Below are 20434 nucleotides of genomic sequence, written 5' to 3' on the forward strand. Positions count from 1 at the left end.
CCAAGAAACAATGCAGGGGAAGAATCTGAAGGACGTGGCATAGACTTGTTAGGTTGAATTGGCTCAGTGGAATTGTGAGATTTTTTTGTGGGAAGCTTTTGTGAGATTTAGAGCATAGGTTGGCAAACTATGCCATGTGTACCAACTCTGGCCAAGGCGTGTTCTGGCCAAGGCCTGAGCTCAGAATGGTTCTTATATTTTTTAGTGGTTGAAAAACAAAACAGTATGTGATAGAGGCAGTAAGTGGTCCAAAAAGCCTAAAATATTTACCATTTGGCTCTTAATCTCTAAGTGCAAGTTGCTCAGTCGTGTCCGACTCTTTGCGACCCTATGCCAGAATACTGGGGTGGCTGGCTATGTCCTCCTCCAGGGGATCTTCTGAACCAGCGTCTCTTACGTCTACTGCGTTGGCAGGCAGGTTTTTTGCCACTAGTGCCACTTGGAAAGCCCACTGTTGTGAATGGAGCATTCCATAAGTTCCATCAGGTAAAACTGACTGATAGTGTTTAAGTCTACTCTGTTCTTTCTAGCTTTCTGCCTAGTTATCCAGTCAAGATAAAGAGGTGCGAAAAAGGGGGATGTAAATTGTACAAGATTGCATTTCTTAACCTTTATCTAAGCCATATATTTTCAAGTTCTCCCTAAGGTGTTTTCCTCTTGACAGAACTCCTTAAAAAGGTCCACTGTATTGTTAATTAATAAATTTGCTCATGTTGTGTTCACTTTTCACCCATCTTTCATTCATACTGTAGGCTTTAGGCCTATGCTCATGAATTGCAAATAATTTAGTCTTTTAAAAAACATACAGTTCATACTGAAGCAATCTGAGTGCTTCTCATGCTTGTATATTGCCACTGTTTTAGTGTGTTATTTGCATATCTTAAATCTTTAGTTCTAGAATCTGATTTTGATGGACTTCATTACTGTATCATGGGACTGAGCTGCCTTTTTGTTTGCAAGTAAGCTCACAGGGAGAAATTCCAAACAAATCTTTTATCTTGCTTTAACAACCAGTAAAAATATAGCAGTAAGTACAATTACTGAGCTGTTCTCCCCCACCCCAGCACAGTTCCAGTTTTTCTAAAAGAGAGAAGCAACCCTTTAGAAGATAAATCACAGTATAATTTTTGTTATTATAAACCCATTTTTATAATTTAAAGTTTTATTTATTAATTTGGCCATGCCAGGTCTTAGTTGCAGCACTGAGAATCTTTAGTTGCAACGTGTGAAGAAATCTATAGTTTTCCTGGCCAGCGATTGAACCCAGGCCGCCTACATTGGGACACGGAGTCTTTAGCCACTGGACCACCAGGGAAGTCCCTGCATTAAAAAAAAAATTTCTTTACTTTTGGCTGTGCTGCATCTTTGTTGCTGAGAGGGCTTTTCTTCAGTTGTGGCGAGCCAGGGGCTCCTCTCTAGTTGCGGGCTTCTCATTGTGGTGGTTTCTCTTGTTGCAGAGCACAGGCTCTAGGGCACATGGGCTGTGGTAGTTGCAGCACGTGGGCTCATCATCTGTGGCACCCGGGCGCCAGAGCACAGGCTCAGTAGCTGTGGCGCACCAGCTTAGTTGCTCCGTGGCTTACGGGATCTTCCCAGACCATGGAGAGAACCTGTGTGTTTGGCACTGGCAGGCAGATTCTTTATCACTGAGCCACCAGGGACGCCCCCTGCGATTTTTAATAATAGAAGAGCATAATAGAAATTTCATGAGTTTAAAGTGTAAGTTAATTTTAGTAAAAATTCAACCTCACATCATCATGTGTTAGAACAGCCTACCAAATGATTATTTTTAAAGTTACAAACAGAAGTCACATGAATAAATGTCTTCCAGTCCAGATGTGCTGCCTGCCTTCAGTGTACTATGGTTCTGGAGTGAGAGAAGGGTTAGGATAGCAGTAATATCAGCAGTCTGACTGACATGGCCCGATCTTTTGGTTGTCAGGACAGTGCTCGCACTGTGATCCTGGGGGTGGCTCCATCGTTCTGTGGATGCATAAGGCAGTAGAGGGAATGGTGATTGCATATCTTAGTGTAAGCCTCTCTGGTGGGCAGGTTTGCTTCAGTTTTCTGAGTGAAGTGGGAAGTAGGTCATCAGTTGAGAGTAAGAATGGTGAATGACGGTTGGAGGTTTGAGGAGAGGAGGAGATAGTGTGAAATCGTATAGGAGAATGAGAAAATGGGCCAGGGAAATGCAGTGTGACTGTTGGGCATCATTAAGGGATATTTGAGGTTTTAAAGTGAAATCAAAGGGTGGTGTTTTGTTTGTTTTTTCCTGTAGTCATATTAACATAGGCAGTTATGGAATACATGGGGAATTGGATTGAATCAGGATTGGGTTTTCCAGGTGTATTCCTAGTACAGTAAATCTGAAGAGAGTCCTATTTTTTTTTTTTCCCCCTTGAGAGGTATGTAGGTAAAGCAGATTCTTCAAAGGAATACCAGACTTTAGTTAGAATAAGAAGGTGATGGAGGGACTGTGTTAAATGAGCTCTAGAGTATAGGACATTTTACTGATGAAGGGTCATGGGTTCTAGAGGGCATTCTGTGAGTTTTAAAAAATTTGTTTATTTACTTTGACTGTACTGGGTCTTCATTCACTGGGTGCAGGCTTTCTCTAGTTGTGGCAAGTGGGGGCTACTCTTCTTTGAATTGCATGACTTCTCATTGCACAATGGGCTCTAGGCACATGGGCTTCAGTAGTTGGAGCTGCCAAGCTCTAAAGCATAGGCTCAATAGTTGTGGCACACTGGCTTAATTGCTCTATAGCATGTGGGATCTTTCCAGATCAGGAATCAGACCCGTGTCCCCTGCATTGGCAGATGGATTCTTAACCATTGGACCACCAGGGAAGTCCCCATCCTGTGATTTTTGTAACTAGGGGATCATGGTATAATTTGCTCCTACTTAAGTGAATCTATTTAAAGGAGAACCATTGACCTAGAAAATGGACATTTTGAATGGAGAGACAGAATTTTGCAACCAGAATTAGATTAAAGGATATACTAAGGTTTATGATTAGAATATCTAAGGGATTTGAGAGGAACCTGCAAACTCTACCATCATAATTCTGTCTAGAATATCTCTTCTCCTAGGGGCTTCCTTTTTTTTGTTTGTTTTTGATTTGGCCCCCTGGTTGGCTTATGGGATCTAATTTCTCCAGCTAGGCTTGTACCCTTTGCAGTGGAAACTCCTCTACCTAACCACTGAACTGTAGAGGTTTCATTAAGGAATATAGGCTCTTCCTTTTTGTATTGTCCTGGTAAGAAAGAGCCAGGTAGAGAAGGGAAAAGAGATTCTGATAGAGAGCGTGCTAATATCTATATTGAATATATAGTAATATCTATAGACATTAGAGATATAATAGTTAATATTTTCTATATATCTAATATATATGTTATATGGAGGATGAAGCTCAAGATCTTTAATCTACTCAGTCCTAATTTATGGAGTTTCACCTTTTTCAATATATAATGCCCCATCTCTTTCTAATCAGTCACTGGTAGTAGGGTACAGAGGCTAGGGATCCAAGCAAAAACTTAAGTAGTGGTATAAACAGTAATTTTTAAAAACCTTTTAAACTTGAAATTGTTTCAGATTTATAGTAATTGAAGGAAATGTGTTAATCTTGCACTGTGATCCTAGATTTGTCTTATTCTCCCTATTAATTTTTGTGCTATATTCATTTTAGGACTGTCATATTTAAGATTGTTCTAACAATCTGGTGAATCAGACATTTGAAATCATGTAGTAATTATTGATGTTTAGCATCTCTCTTTTTTTAGTATTATTTTTCTTTCAATTAGAATTTGCTTGATGCATTTTTGGGTGCCTGTGCCATTAGCCATTCCATGCCCCTGTACTTTACGTATTTATCTTAGAAATAGAACAGAATATATCTAGGGGGTTTTTTTGGCTGTGTCATGTGGCCTGTGGGATCTTAGTTCCCAGACCAGGGCTCAGGGGACCCAACTTGCGCCCCCTTCAGTGGAAGCGCAAAGTCTTAGCCATGGGAATGCTTGGCAAGTCTCTGACAGTTGGCTGTAAAATGATCCACTTCCCAGGATCGTACCAGCCCCTCTTGAGGTTTTTGGCTCCGCATAGCACTGTTGATTTAGTATCTGCACAGTACTGTTGACTAGTAATCTCAGTCTCAGTGGATTTAAATGGAATGATTCTCATATTTTAGGTGTGCTGTCATCAATAAACATATGTAATAAATAGTGAACTAAAAATGGAATTATTTGTATGTATTTCTTATTAAATTTGTCTTTGTAATATTAATTGGTTAATTTATAAACAGTCTTTTTAAACTTTCTGTTTTAGTCCCAGAAATCCTGGATAGAAAGCACTTTGACCAAGAGGGAATGTGTATATATCATACCAAGTTCCAAAGACCCTCACAGGTAAGTATACTTCTCTTTATTCTGAATTCTTAGAGAAATTTAGATGTAAATTACATTGCTATTTATTTATTAAAAACTAAAATTATTAATTATTTGTAGTTACTGTTGGGTGAAGGAAATGGCAACCCACTTCAGTATTCTTGCCTAGAGAATCCCGTGGACAGGGGAGCCTGGTGGGCTGCAGTCCACAGGGTTGCAAAGATTCGGACACGACTGAAGTGACTTAGCATGCATGCATGCGTTGGAGAAGGAAATGGCAACCCACTCCAGTGTTCTTGCCTGGAGAGTTCCAGGGACAGAGAGGCCTGGTGGGCTGCTGTCTATGGGGTTGCACAGAGTCGGATATGACTGAAGCGACTTAGCAGCAGCAGCAGTTACTGTTAATTTTTGTGTTTACTGTTAATCTTTTAAGATTAGGAGGAGATAGTATTAGCAAGATATCAGCATTCTGCAGTTCTTAATGACATTTCACAACATGAAACCTCTCATTCAGAGTGTTCTTCCTTCCCTGATCTTCTCCATATCATACTAGTGTATTACAAAGATCAGACAGTTAAGTCTCTTTTTTAAACATTTGATTTATTGATACTGAGAACTTAAAAAGTTTATGTATCTGTTTAAGGGGCATATACTGAGTACCCAACAGTATAGTTTATGCTGAAGAAACCGGTATGAACCTAATGGTTGCTGTTTTTGTTTGCCAATATGTAGCTATAGGTGAGCACCTATTGGAAAACCCATCACCAGAAATTTGTTGGCATCTCTTGATTGTCCTTTGGTCTTAAAAATGGCATTGATAATAGAAAAAAAATTTAAGTAAAGGTCATCATGAGTTAGAATTCAAGAAAAAGATCTCTTGAGGTGTTTATTGAAGAAACATTTTTCCTAATTTTTTTCTTTTTTTCCTGAGACCTAAAAATAGCAAAAAGCTTAAAAGGGTACATCAAAGATAAATTTACTTCCTGGATTACAAAGCACTTTTCTTTTCTTTTCTTTTTTTAAATTTTATTTATTTATTTGGCTGCTCTGGGTCTTAGTTGTAGCATGTGGGATCTAGCTCCCTGACCAGGGATCGAACCTGGGCCCCCTGCACTGGGAGCTCAGAGTCTTAGCCACTGGACCACCAGGGAAGTCCCACAAAGCACTTTTCTTCACAGGCACTTAGGACAAATTAATTGAAAAAGGTGTTTACCAGGGTTTTTAGTCGTCTTACCATTCCAGTCTCCTATTAAACCTTGTTTTCTATGCAGTTATCTTCTCTACAACTTTCACTTCCATTTGATATATGGCTCTTATGAATATAAAGCCAAGTAAGCAATCTTTTATTAACTATTTTGAGTTACAGTATGTGTGTGTTCAGTCACTCAGTCGTGTCTGACCCTTTACTGCCCTCTGGACTGTAGCCCGCCAGGGTCCTTTCTCCATGGGATTCTCCAGGCCTGGAGTACTAGAGTGGGTTGCCATTTCCTTCTTCAGGGGATCTTCTCAACCCAGGGATCGAACTGGTGTTTCCTGTGTTGGCAGGCAGGTTCTTTTACCACTGAGCCACCTGGGAAGCCCAGTCTTTTATTAACTGATGTATATTAAGTTATAGCACCTGTCCCTATTATTGTGACATCATAGTGAATTCTCGGTAAATATTTGTTGAATAGAATTTCTAAATATTTTGTTTGTATATTACATAAACCTGTTTGAAATTCAACATTTCTTTTTATATTAATGGCAAAAAAAATTGAGTATCTCTCTCATTTATACAAATTTTCATTAGAAGAGAAATGTGCGTGATAAATTTTGCAAACTTGAGATGTAGAAAGTTGGCTTAATATTCAGAGTATCAAAACTTGAAGACAGTCATTAATAACAATTATTGCACCTATTTTTAATCTTTACTGAGTGTATAGCTTTTGTTTTAAAATATTGCTAAATTCAGTCTATATGTAAAACATTGTATCTTTTTTTTAACAAAATGTTATAGTAACTTTATTTTTCCATAGTATCCCTTTAAGAGTAGTAGTTAATACTCTGTTGGTGTATATACAATTCATATATGTATCCTATTGTTGGGCACTTGAGTTGTTTTCAATTTTTAGCCTATTTTAAATTAAAATTAGTTCATAATGGAGGTCTTAGTGGATAAAACTATTTTTGTGTTTCAAGTTTTATTCCCCCTTAATATATGTAATGCCAAAAAGCTTTCCAGAAGATTAAAATAATGTATATTGTCACCAGTAGTGATGAGAATGCCTGAATATTGATTGTTAGCCATCATCTTCAAGAAAGTGATTAATAGAAAATTATATATTAAATTTGCATTTATTTGATCACCGTTAAGAAAACATTTTTTGTATTCTTTAATATTCCCCCAGTTTTTGGTAATTTCTATAAATGTCATTTTAGATCATTAAAATACATAACCTTAGTGTCTCTTTCAATCAATATTCTGTGATTTATCTGAATTTCATACTAGTTATTAAAGATGGGTTTTGTTATAAGATCATGTCTTTTAACCAGAAAGCACCAATGACATTGCCCAGATCACGTTCTTCTTTGTTCTTAATTGTTGCATCCTTACTAATTATATATCTGGATCATAATTTTAATATTCCCTGATTGATGGACGTTTTAGCTAACCTGTTTTCTTTTTTGCTATTAGACAAATGTATTCTGTAGTGAATAACTTTATTTTACACATATTCTATAGATATTTTTAACCTTTACTCTTAAGTACTGAAATTAAGAGTTTGAGAATCTACATTTTTCATTTTGATGAGTATTGCCAAATTGCCCTCCATTTGTACTCCTACCAGCAGATATAAGACTACTTTCTTCTATATTCTTACCAAGATATTGTCTTAAAGGATTAAATAATTTTCTTCCAATCAAATATCTTTTCATATGTATGTTTTTACTGTGAATTATCTGTTCATATGGACTTCCTAGGTGGCTCTGTGGTAAAGAGTCCGCCTGCCAGTGCAGGAGATGCAGGGGACATTGGTTCAATTCCTGGGTCAGGAAGATCCCCTGGAACAGAAAATGACAAGCCACTCCAGTATTCTTGCCTGGGAAATCCCATGGACAGAGAAGCCGGGGGGCCCCCAGTCCAGGGGTTACAGAGTGTACTCGACTGAGTGCTTGAACACACATGCACACATCTGTTCATATATTTTCCCATGTTATGTTGACTTGATAAATATATATTATAGTAGGGAAGTTAATACATTTTTTATATTATATCTTAGGGAAGCTTTATATATTATACTTGTATTTAATATAATATTAGGGAAGCTAACCTTTTCTCTATAAATATTTTTTCTCAGTTTATCTTTGGACTTTTATTAGTGACATGTTTTTGCCATATACATTTTTTTTTTTTTTAATGTAGTTAAATCTGTCTTTTGTAGTTTCTGGGTTTTATGACACAACTAATTGTATTTAAAAGATGAAAACTGAGTTTTTAAAAAAGGTACAAATGACCTAAGATATCGCTTGAAAAATATATAATATTCCTTTGTTTTGTCCTTTTTTTTTAATGGATTATTATAGTTTAGTTTAATGAGAAGAAAAATGATTTTCCCTTTAAGTAATAGATTTACCTTGTTTTATAGATGCCTTCCAGGATGTCAGATTTGTCAGCAGCTTGTCAGGTAAGTATCATAATAATAACGGTATTGCACAAATTTTGGAAAATAAAACTAGTATATTAAAAAAGTCAGAATACACTGGGATAAAATTCACAGGCCATTATGTTTAAGCGTTATTTAACTTACACTTGGGAGGTAAAGGATTAGGCAGAGTTCCTTGAAACTCAAGTGCAGGTACCTGAGCAGAGTGCTAAAGTTGAATATGAATTAGCTGGGTAAAGATTGAGGAAAGGGATTTAAAGCAGAGAGGAGTTTGTGGGAAGGCCTGGTAGTGAAAGAGAGTATGGTTATGTCAGGAAACTGCAAGCTGTAGAAGGTATTAATAAGGTGGATTTTGGAAAGATTTGAGTCTTGAGAAATAAGTAGGGCCAGATCATTTTAACTTTTTGTATACTATGCCACACAGTTTTGATTTCATGTTAAAATGATGTTATATAAGGAAGTAACATGTTTAGATTTTTTTTTCCCCTCAATAAAAGCAGTTGGCATTTTGAGGAGATTGGCTTGGGAGGAAAAAATAGTTTGGAAGTTTTTAGAGTAATTCTGGCCAAAAAATAAGAGCCTGAATTAAGATACTACCTATGGTGATAAAGAGAAATAAGCATATTTGAAAAGTAGGATCAATCAGATAAACTCAGTAGGATTGGTGGTGTGTAGGGAAAGGGAACATTGGAGGATGGTACCTAAGTTTCTTACTCAGGCAACTAATTAAAGGCTAATGTTGTTCTTTAAGAAGTGATGAAGGAATGTAAGAGAAAGAAGAGAAGGTCTCTGGTTGGCAGGCTAAGAGCAGAAGTACATAGAATGAGTTCATTTACATATATTGAATTGTTGCACCATTTCCAGGCCTATTCATTCCTTCCTCTAGATGGGTAGTTCCATCTGGCGTCTGTACTCAGGCTGAAGAGCTTCCTTTAGCTTTTGGTATAATGCTGGTATACTCGATGGACATGGGTTTGAGTGGACTCTGGGAGTTGGTGATGGATGGGGATGCCTGGCGTGCTGCGGTTCATGGAGTTGCAAAGAGTCGGACACGACTGAGAGACTGAACTGGTATACTGGAGATGAGTTTTCTCAGCTTGGTTTATCTGAAAATATGTTTATTTTACTGATTTTTGAAGGATGTTTTCCCCGAATATGAAATTTTGAGTTTTCTCATTCCAATTATTTGAAGATACCATTCTGTTGTCTTCTCGCTCTTGTTTCTAGTGGGAAATCAGCTGTCATTAGTGCAGTGGTTCGTCTGTGTGTAATGGGTCTTTTTTCTCTCTGGCTGTTTTAAGGATTTTTTTCCCCTATAATTTTGGTTTTAACAGCAGGCCTGTGATGTGCCTGAGAATGGTTCTCTTTTTCCTTCTTTTTGAATAAATCTTGAATCAGTTCAGTTCAGTTTAGTCAGTTCAGAGTTGTGTCTGACTCTTTGCAACCCCATGAACTGCAGCACACCAGGCCTCCATGTCCATCACCAACTCCCGGAGTTCACTCAAATTCATGTCCATCAAGTCGGTGATGCCATCCAGCCATCTCATCCTCTGTCGTCCCCTTCTCCTCTTGCCCCCACTCCCTCCCAGCATCAGAGTCTTTTCCAATGAGTCAACTCCTCGCATGAGGTGGCCAAAGTATTGGAGTTTCAGCTTTAGCATCAGTACTTCCAACGAACACCCAGGACTGATCCTTTAGAATGGACTGGTTGGATCTCCTTGCAGTCCAAGGGACTCGCAAGAGTCTTCTCCAACACCACAGTTCAAAAGCATCAATTCTTCGGCGCTCAGCTTTCTTCACAGTCCAACTCTCACATCCGTACATGACCATTGGAAAAACCATAGCCTTGACTAGACGGACCTTTGTTGGCAAAGTAATGTCTCTGCTTTTGAATATGCTATCTAGGTTGGTCATAACTTTCCTTCCAAGGAGTAAGTGTCTTTTAATTTCATCGCTGAGTCACCATCTGCAGTGATTTTGGAGCCCCAAAAAATAAAGTCTGACACTGTTTCCACTGTTTCCCCAATTATTTGCCATGAAGTGATGGGACCAGATGCCATGATCTTCGTTTTCTGAATGTTGAGCTTTAAGCCAACTTTTTCACTCTCCTCTTTCACTTTCATCAAGAGGCTTTTTAGTTCCTCTTCACTTTCTGCCATAAGGGTGGTGTCACCTGCATATCTGAGGTTATTGATATTTCTCCCGGCTATCTTGACTCCAGCTTGTGCTTCCCCATCCCAGCGTTTCTCATGATGTACTCTGCATAAAAGTTAAATAAGCAGGGTGACAGTATACGGCCTTGACATACTCCTTTTCCTGTTTGGAACCAGTCTGTTGTTCCATGTCCAGTTCTAACTGTTGCTTCCTGGCCTGCATATAGGTTTCTCAAGAGGCAGGTCAGGTGGTCTGTATTCCCATCTCTTTCAGGATTTTCCACAGTTGATTGTGATCCACACAGTCAAAGGCTTTGGCATAGTCAATAAAGCAGAAATCTTGAATAAATATCTGCAAGTTCACGTTTTTCACCAAATTTTAGCCACTGTTTCTTAAAATCCTTTTCTGCCCCTTCTCTGTCTCTCCTCCCTCTGGGACTCCGGGTATATTAGATTGCTTGATATTTTCTGCAGGTCACTGAGGCCCTGTTTTATTTTTAATTAAAATATTTTTTCCCATTTATCAAATTAGATCATTTGTATTCATCTCTCTTCAGGTTCACTAACATTTATACAATCTCCAGTGCTGTTTTGGCATCCAGTAAGTAGATGCCTCAAACTAAGTTTATTAATAGAAGCGTGTATCATTAAATACTAATGTATTTATAGTATTTTAACGCTAAGGTAAGCATATTAACTTACTGATATCCTAAAATCAGAAAGTCAGATTATTTGGATATTCTTCAAAAGTTCCTTTATTTTCATACAGTTTTTCATTGACTGATTTTTTTAAAAGGTCTTTTAAAAGTTTTATTATTTTTTTCACTTAGGTGTTTTTGTGGTCGCTTGGTCAAGCAACATGCTTGTTTTACTGCAAGTCTTGCCATGAAATACTCAGATGTGAAATTGGGTGACCATTTTAATCAGACATTAGAAGAGTGGTCTGTGGAAAAACATACAGAACAGAGCCCAACGGATGCTTATGGAGTCATAAATTTTCAAGGGGGTTCTCATTCCTACAGAGCTAAGGTATGTTGTGTATTAGAGTGTCTTACTTCGTTTACCTTTTAATTAATTCCAACTCTTTGCAACTCCATAGACTGGAGCCCACCAGGCTCCTCTGTCTATGGAATTCTCCAGGTAAGAATACTAGAGTGGGCTTCCATGCCCTTTTCCAAGGGATCTTCCCAACCCAGGGATTAAACCCAGGTATCCCACATTGCAGGAAGATTTTTTACCATTTGAGCTACCCAGGAAGCCAGTTAATTAAATAATGTATGTTTATTATCTGACAGCTTATATAATAGTGTGTCAGAAAATTAGTTTTAATCATTTCTTTATTTTAAAGTTCTTTGTATTGGTACACACAAATATAGAATTACTGTGTTTTGGTGCATTGAACCTCTCTTTCATTTACTATTTCGCTTTCTCTTTGTTCCCTTTTTTTATCTTTTTGGTTAATGTATTTTTAATTATTGCTTATCTTATTTATATATTTTTCTGTTCTGTAGATTAATTTTATAAATACTATAAAATTTAACTGGTTACTGTTACAGATTAGTACTTTTACTACTTCCTGGTCAATGCAAGAACCTTTAGAATACTTGTGACAACATTTATTTCCCTCGTGACTTACATGCTTTTGTTGGCATAAATTTTATTTGTGTGTGTGTGTGTATTTTAAAAACTCCCAAATTAATCCTCCTTGGTGGATCAGTGGTAAAGAATCTGCCTGCCAATGCAGGAGACACAGATTTGATTCCTGATCCTGGAGGATCCCACATGCCACAGAGCAACTAAGCCCATGTGCCACAACTGTTGAGCCCGTGCTTCAGAGCCCAGGAACCACAAGTACTGCACCCACATGCTGCAGCTACTGCAGCCTACGTGTCCTAGAGCCAGTGCTCAGCAGCAAAAGAAGGTACCACAGTGAGAAGCCCAGAGCACTGCAGTGAAGAGTAGCCCCCGCTCGCTTCAACTAGAGAAAGCCTATGCAGAACAAAGACCTGGCACAGCTAACTATAAATCAATAAAAATCTTTAAATCCCCAAATAATAATTTATGATTCATTTAGACTTGTCTACATTTTACCTTTTAAGTTGTTGTGCCTGGCTCTCTCCCTGCCTTGATTTGCTAAGCAGTGTCATATGGTGGGCCTGTCTCTCCGGGTTTTCTGTTCTCTTGGATCCTGACACAAGTTGTCACACCTGGGTAGCTTACTGATGTCTTAAAAGCAGGGGTCGTTAATCTAGTTTCTCTAGTTCCCAGGGGCAGAGTTGGTCCAAAACAACATAGTCCATCATTGTTGAAAATGGCATTCCTCGTTTATTACTGACATAATCTGGGTTTTTTAAAATTTTGTTTATTTAATTATGACTGTGATGGGTCTTCATTGTTGCATGAGGGCTTTCTCTAGTTCCTGCCAGCAGGGGCTACTCTTTTTTGTAGAGTGTGGCCTTAGTAGTTGTGGCACGCAGGCTCAGTTGCCTCACAGCATGTAAAATCCTCTTGGACCAAGAATCAAACCCGTGTCCCTGCATTGGCAGGTGGACTCCCAGCCTCTGGACCACCAGAGAAGTGCCATAATCTGTTTCTTAAATTTATTAACTTTAGATTATTTTCCAGGCACTACTTAATGTACTCAAGTATAGTGATGAGTTAAACAAAGCTAATGCTTAAAGTCTTATAGAAGAAATTTCATTACAAATCATTCTTAAAGGAATCTGGAGTCTTCTCAGTTTTATATAATTTATGATATTTTGGGATATTTTTCCTTGGTGTTTGATCTCTGTTTGTAAAGGAATGGTTAATATATTGTTTTGGAAAGAACCTTTATTGGAGAAGATTAAAAGCATTGTTTTTTGCCCCCAACATCTGAGTATTATAGATTTGATATGAATATTTTTGATTTCTTCTTACAAAGCAAGAAATACTGTGGATAAATCTGTAAACCAGATGAATGGTAATTGGGTTTATATAATCAGAAAGAGTAACAAATTTACGTCTTATTTGAAAATTAGAGTGCCACTATTTCTCTAGCTCTTACAGAATGATTTTCCAACCTTAAAATTGTTTGTTTGTTATTGCTTATTCTTAGGAGTGTAAATATATTATGAGTAGCCTATGAAATCTATTTTATAATAATCTGATGCAAATAAAGTTTTTCTTAAGTCATATGATGCTACATTATGAAACTTATGAATTACTGTTTTTTAAAAATCTTTCTTGTTAGTATGTGAGGCTATCATATGACACCAAACCTGAAATTATTCTGCAACTTCTGCTTAAAGAATGGCAAATGGAATTACCCAAACTTGTTATCTCTGTGCATGGTGGCATGCAGAAGTTTGAGCTTCACCCACAAATCAAGCAGTTGCTTGGAAAGGGTCTTATTAAAGCTGCAGTTACAACCGGAGCCTGGATTTTAACTGGAGGAGTAAACACAGGTAAACAGTAATAAAATTGGTATAATTTTTATTTGATGTGTTTGTACATTTTTATAATATCAGATATTTGAAAAGTCAACACAGTATAAGTGTATACTAGTCTCCTGTTAAGTAATCTATAGTTCTTAAGTATAAATGCTAACTGAAAAACGAATTTGCTTTTTGTTTGTTCTTTTAAAAGAATAATATGGTTTATCATTTACTTTTTTTTTTAATTAAGACTTTATTTTGGGCTGTGCTTTGTGGCTTGCAGGATCTTAGTTCCCCAGCCTGGGCCATTGTGATGACAGTGCCAAATCCTAATCACTTGGACCGTCAGGGAGTTCCCAAGAATAATGTGCTTTGGAGCAAGGGTTTGCAAACTATGGTTCCCTGCACCAAATCCAGCTTACTCCTTGTTTTTGTAGATAGAGGTTTACTGGAACTCAGCCACATTTGTTTTTGTATGGTTTTGTATCACACTTCTGTGCTATAAAAGCAGAGATGGATAATTCTTAGACTGTATGTCTTGCAAAGCCTAAAATGCTTAAAATTTTGTCCTTTATAAAAAGTTTGCTGACCTCCTACTGTATAGCAAAGTATTATTCTTGTCACTTTGTGACTGCTGGTAAATTGAGAAAAGAATGGCAATTCATTGCCTAGACAGTGGTAAAAAAAAGCTTTTGAAATTAATTTTTAATATAATCTTATATTCTAAGTCTTTCCTATCACATACACAGTTTGGATGGAAGGAAGGCAAATTAATTTTAATATCCAAAGTAAAACATACTTATTATTTGTTAGTTTGCAAAAATCTGTTTCATTAACAGCAACTGTTTTTTGAACCTTATTGTGGCACTCTTCTAGCCACTGAAAATATATCATTACACAAAATATTTGCCCTCATGGAACTTATATTCTAGTGGGAAAGATATAGAAAACAAGCAGATAACTAAATGTATAATAAATTAAATAGTAAGTGCTTTGAGAGACACATAAAATGTAGAGGAGGGATAGTGAAGCTTCGTTCATAAGGTAACTTTGAGTAGAAGTGGAAGGAAATGAAGCAAATGAGATTAAGAATAATGTGGGACAGAGCATTTAAAGGAGAAGAAATGGAAAGTATTGGAAAAATAGTAAGAAAGGTCCAGTGTAGCTTGAGTAGAATGAGCAAGGACTGCTGGGTGATGAGATCAGAAAGTTACAGGTGAGTGGTGATGGTGGGGTTGACATGGGGTTTGTGGTGAATATCAGGAGCAACAGACAGATCATATAAGGCCTTGCAGGCCATTATAAGCACTTTGACTTTTAATCTGAATTAGAAGGGGAGGTTTTAAGCAGAGAGTTGACAGGAGCAAAGATATCTTGAATGATGGTTTAAAAATAGGCTATAAACAGGCAAGGTAGCCATTGGAAGAACAGTGAAGATACTATTTCAGTAGTCCATGTGAGAAATGAAAAATCTAATTGAGTGATGCATTGATTTGCTAGGGCTGTTAAAATACCACAGACTGGGAGGCTTAAAAGAAATTTCTTTTCTAATAGTTCTGGAGACCCAAGATCAAGATGTTAGCAAGTTTGGTTCCTCCTGATGCAGTTGTCCTTGACTTACAGATGGCCATCTTTTCACTGTGTCCTCTTGTGGCCTTTCCCATTGCATGTGCATCTCTGGTGTCTCTTTTTGTGTCCAAATTTCCCCTTTTTACAAGGACACCAGCCAGATTGGATTAGGGCCTACCCTAACATCCTCATTTTCACACGATAACCTATTTCCAAATACTGTCACATTCTAAGGTACTGGGGTTAGAATAGCAACATAAGAATTTTGGGGAGGATACTGTTCAGTCCATAACAAGTGGTAATGAGAAGTTATGTGCTCTTTTGAATCATTTTTTCTGTATACTTTCCTCCCAATTTTTGACTCAGTTGGAAAACTGTTGTAGTTTTTTCTGAGTGTGTGTGTTTTGCTTATAGTCCTGAGCCATACTCTTCTTTTTTTTTAGATGATGTATAGAGCAGTAACAAAAACTACAGTTAACATGAGGAATCTAAGAGAGGAGACTAGGCCTAACAACATGGTAAAAGTTAGTTTTACGTGTGTTTCAGGCAGTTGTAGTGGTTTGACATTGTGGGTTTTTTTTTTTTTCCCGTCCTTGTGTTTTCTTTTGAGTTTGTCTTTTGGACTTTGTTGCTTTTTATCTTGTATATGTAAAAATAACTAACACCAGTTGTAACGTTACTGAGAATAGGATTGTTCTGAACACAATAAAGACTTTCAAATAAAGTGAATTTAATTTTGTATGAACAGGTGTGGCAAAACATGTTGGTGATGCCCTTAAAGAACATGCTTCCAGATCATCTCGAAAGATTTGCACTATTGGAATAGCTCCGTGGGGAGTGATTGAAAACAGAAATGATCTTGTTGGGAGAGATGTAAGAGTGTTTTTTAAAATTTCTTTTATTTAAGCTTATGTTGAAACAGCAAAGTCAACCTAAAATAGTCATGATCATACTACAGTCCTTTTGAAAACACTATGATAGATTTAAACAGTTGTGATTATAGTGTTAGTACATTTAGTTTCTGCCCTTTTTTGTATAACTGTTTCACACCTTTTCCATATCATGCCAGTCTGTGTAATTAAGTTTTTAATGATTGTGTGATGTTAAGAATTAATTGTATTGTCTGTGAAAGTAGTAATCAAATGCTAGTGTTTTATTCAAGTAGGTTAAAGACATGCGAATTGGTTGTAGATATTTTTTCAAGAGGTTATTAAAAAGGAATTAATTATAATGATCATTTTCAAATGCAATTAAATTTCTAACATCAATTTTAAAGATTCTACTTATGACTGGAAAAGTAGCAATATGACATTTAACTGCTTTTATTCAGTGTCCTTTATATATTGCACTTTATTCCCTAATAACCTGAGAGTTTCTTAACATTGTTTATTTATTTGCTTATTTGCTGTTGTTTCCTTTGCATGGGATGATGAAATATGATTTATTCTGCAGTGGAGCCAAAATGTAATTGTTTGGTTTAACCCATTATTGAATAATCTTCAGCTGCTTAAAAGCTCATGCTTTTTGATACGTATTTCTTTCATATTTTGTATTTTTGCGTTTACAGATTATTTCAAAATTTGTTTTTACTTTATGTTATATTTAATCCTACCCACTAACTCTCATATTTGCTATTGTTTAGGTGGTTGCTCCTTACCAAACTTTGTTGAACCCTCTGAGCAAATTGAATGTTCTGAATAATCTGCATTCCCATTTCATATTGGTGGATGATGGCACTGTTGGAAAGTATGGAGCAGAAGTCAGACTTAGAAGAGAACTTGAAAAAACTGTTAATCAGCAAAGAATTCATGCTAGTAAGGGCATTTATAAATTTGTTGTTAAAATTATTCTGGGCTGTATTAATTGCCAGCAGAATGCTCGTTAAGTCCTCATTTCTTTAGTAGCAGGATGACATACAAAACAACAAAGAGTAACTGACCTTACACAAAATAAGACCTAGGAAAGGAAGTTTGAGATTAAACCGGATACTCAAATATCAAGGCCAAAGCCTCAAAAGTTCATTGGAAGCTTTGTTGCTACTGTAATCCCATTGCATCTCAGGGAATTCAGAAATATTCTTAATGTATGCTATATTCCAGTACATGATTTTGAAGTTCAGGATTGAAGAGGGAAAACATACTTTATTGTGAAGTAAGAATCACTTTACTTAAAGTTGATAACACAAGTAGGTATCACTCTTTGATAGATATGTCTTAAAAATTGGTATTCTTGACACACGTCTTCTTTTCCAACCATGGTCAGACTTTCTGGTTCAACATCTAGATTTTTAAGAAGAAACTTTATAATTTTAGGACACCAAGAAGGTGAGATCTATGATGAAGTGAAATATAAGTACAAAAATTACAGGATAGTATTTTCAAATTATGATGGAGTCATAGCATCTCCTAAAACTTAGGAATGTTTTAGAACTTTGCAAATACCTATATTTTGGATTTTTTCACTAGGTATTCACTAGGCAAGGTATTCACTAAATTTCTTTTCTGTTACTCTTACAGAGGAAATGGATTTTATTGATCTGTTCTGTTTATGTAATCCTGATTCTGGCATTAATGCATTTGGAATAAGTGATTAAAAATAGAAACATTGGAAGTTTAACTCAAGCCATATTAAAAAGCAAACTGAAAACCAACTTGGTGTTTTAATTTCTAATCAAGAGTTAAAGTAGTGAAATATGTAAAATAGTTATTGCTTTTCAGTGAATATATGTTCCAGTGTGTGCCTTGTTATATATTGAATTTTCTAATTTTGTTACTTAGAACAGACTTTTAAAAGTCAGTATAAAAGTAATTTTTTTAGTACTTATATCAGACTAGTATCATGTCAAGTACTTTAATTCAACACAGTCTTTTAAGATATTTTATTTTGGCTTTTTATTGTTTTTGATTGAGAAAAAAATAAGATTAAATGATTGAATTTTGCCTAATATCATAATTAATCTTTTTACTTTTTTAAGGAATTGGTCAAGGTGTTCCTGTGGTGGCACTTATATTTGAGGGTGGGCCAAATGTTATCCTCACAGTTTTAGAATACCTTCAGGAAAGTCCTCCTGTTCCAGTCGTCGTATGTGAAGGAACAGGCAGAGCTGCAGATTTACTAGCATATATTCATAAGCAAACAGAAGAAGGAGGGTAAGTGTATGATTGCAACATATTTTTAATAATTTCATGTAAAGAGGGCTGTGGGGGCTTCCTAGGTAGTGGAGTGGTAAAGAATCTGCCTGCCAGTTCAGGAGATGAACGACATGCAGATTTGATCCCTGAGTCTGGAGCAGGAAATGGCAACCCACTCCAGTATTCTTGCCTGGAAAATTCCATGGACAGAGGAGCCGGATGGTCTACAGTCCATGGGGTCACAAAGAGTAGGACACAACTGTGCACCCTTGCGTAAAGAGGCTTGTGGCTTCTAGAATATTAAATTCATTTTGGTGTTTTATGAACATGAAAATTCCTTCCTAAGTGTTGAGGAAAAGGCCTGTCTGACACATTATTAGAATGAATTAAAATATAACAGTCTTTATTGTGGACAATTTTGCAATATCTGTTAAATATACAGAGGCACATATCTTTTGACTTGATAGTTTTATTTCTGGTAATTTTCCTACAAATGTACACATATGAAGTAACTTACATAAAGTTATGCATTACAGTGTGGTTTGTGATAATAAAAGATTGGAATAATATAGAGCATATATCAAGGGGACTAGATAAATAACATGGTATATCTGTACAGTGGAATAGTTTGCAGTTATGTATAGTTTTAATCTGTTTAGTAGACTTGAGAAGATTAACTATATATGTAGAAAAAGGAAAATGTACAATAACATATATTATGGTGCCTTTTATGTGGGAGAAAAGCAGCAGAATAATTGTGTGTGTGGAAAGAGATCCTGGAAAGTTAATAGTGTTTCTTGAGAGCAGTTGAGATGGGACGGACTGATGGAAGACAGTGAAAAGGACACATTCACTATGAATTTCCACATCTTTATATTTTGTATCAAACTTTTGAGCCATGTAAATATATTCTACCTGGAGAAAAAGAAAAATGCAAATGTGCTGATATTTAACACATTTTGGTAAAATACTACTTTACACGTCATAATATCTTAAAATTATACAAAATCTTATAGAATGTGAGTACTGATAATGTATTCACATGCCTTATAATAAAAAGCTGGAAATAATTCAAAGAGAAAAATCACTCCATTTTCCATTTTTCGCCCTTGTGATTTGTAGTGGGAGTCTAATGAAGCAGATTTCATTGATGGTCGAGTATTTAATTTTTTTTCCCAAGTACTTAATACAGTATCTTTAAATGCCTTGCCTGTCTACCAGTAACTTGATGATACTAGATTCTTTAAATTATGGAATTTGAAGTCAGTGGATTAAGTTGTGTTTCCTCTTACTTCAGGAATCTTCCTGATGCAGCAGAGCCCGATATTATTTCAACTATCAAAAAAACATTTAACTTTGGCCAGAGTGAAGCAGTTCATTTATTTCAAACACTAATGGAATGTATGAAAAGAAAGGAGCTCGTAAGTAGATTTCATCAGAATAAGCCTTTTTATTTCATTCAAAGCATTTGGCCACCCCTCTTGCTTGTGGGATCTTAGTTTCCCAACCAGAAATTGAACCCAGGCCCTTGGCCGTGAAAGCATGGAGTCCTAACCGCTGGACTGCAGGGAGAATTCTCAGTTAGAAAAATAGTAAAGGTTTGAATATACTTGAATTTTATTTGGTAAATTATACAGATTCTTAATTTTCTGGGTTTTTTATTATAATGAAATTATTTCCAACCCCCCAAAATTGTATATACCATGTACTTTTAAATTACTTTGTGATTTATGTGTGATTTATTTGCTTTATGCCTTAGCTTTTAAAATGTAAATGCATAATATTATGGATTAATCTTTAAATAGATCACTGTTTTCCACATTGGATCAGATGAACATCAAGATATAGATGTAGCAATACTTACTGCACTGCTTAAAGGTAAGGTTTCAAATTTATTTGTTAGGTCTTTCATTTACAGTCTTTTTATATAAGTTAGTGTTTATTAATTTGAGAATTGAATTTTTCAATAATTTTCTTTGTAAAAGACATAGCATTCACTTTCTGTGACAGCAAATTCGCTTTTGTCTTTATATTATATAATTGTTTTAAAAGTTCAAACTAGGATTTATGCCATTAGGCCTGTTATCTTGTTAAGGATGTATAAAATGTGTCATTTTTAATTGGCTAAAAAATAAGTGT

The 20434-nt window shown here is 36.1% G+C and overlaps 1 protein-coding gene across 1 annotated transcript in view; it reads left to right on the top strand.

Moving 5' to 3' along the window:
• Nucleotides 1-4322: 4322 nt before the first annotated feature.
• TRPM7 (transient receptor potential cation channel subfamily M member 7) overlaps nt 4323-20434 on the top strand; it is a gene marked incomplete at its 5' end in the record, with an annotated part of 91028 nt that continues 74916 nt past the window's right edge. Inside the window, 9 exon segments of the mRNA NM_001093785.2 lie at nt 4323-4403; nt 8009-8047; nt 11010-11208; nt 13412-13625; nt 15913-16037; nt 16807-16978; nt 18139-18313; nt 19593-19716; nt 20101-20173. Coding sequence (NP_001087254.2) covers nt 4323-4403; nt 8009-8047; nt 11010-11208; nt 13412-13625; nt 15913-16037; nt 16807-16978; nt 18139-18313; nt 19593-19716; nt 20101-20173 — 1202 coding nt within the window.

Source organism: Ovis aries, chromosome 7, assembly GCF_016772045.2.
Source record: "Ovis aries strain OAR_USU_Benz2616 breed Rambouillet chromosome 7, ARS-UI_Ramb_v3.0, whole genome shotgun sequence".
NCBI classification, from domain to species: Eukaryota; Metazoa; Chordata; class Mammalia; order Artiodactyla; family Bovidae; genus Ovis; species Ovis aries.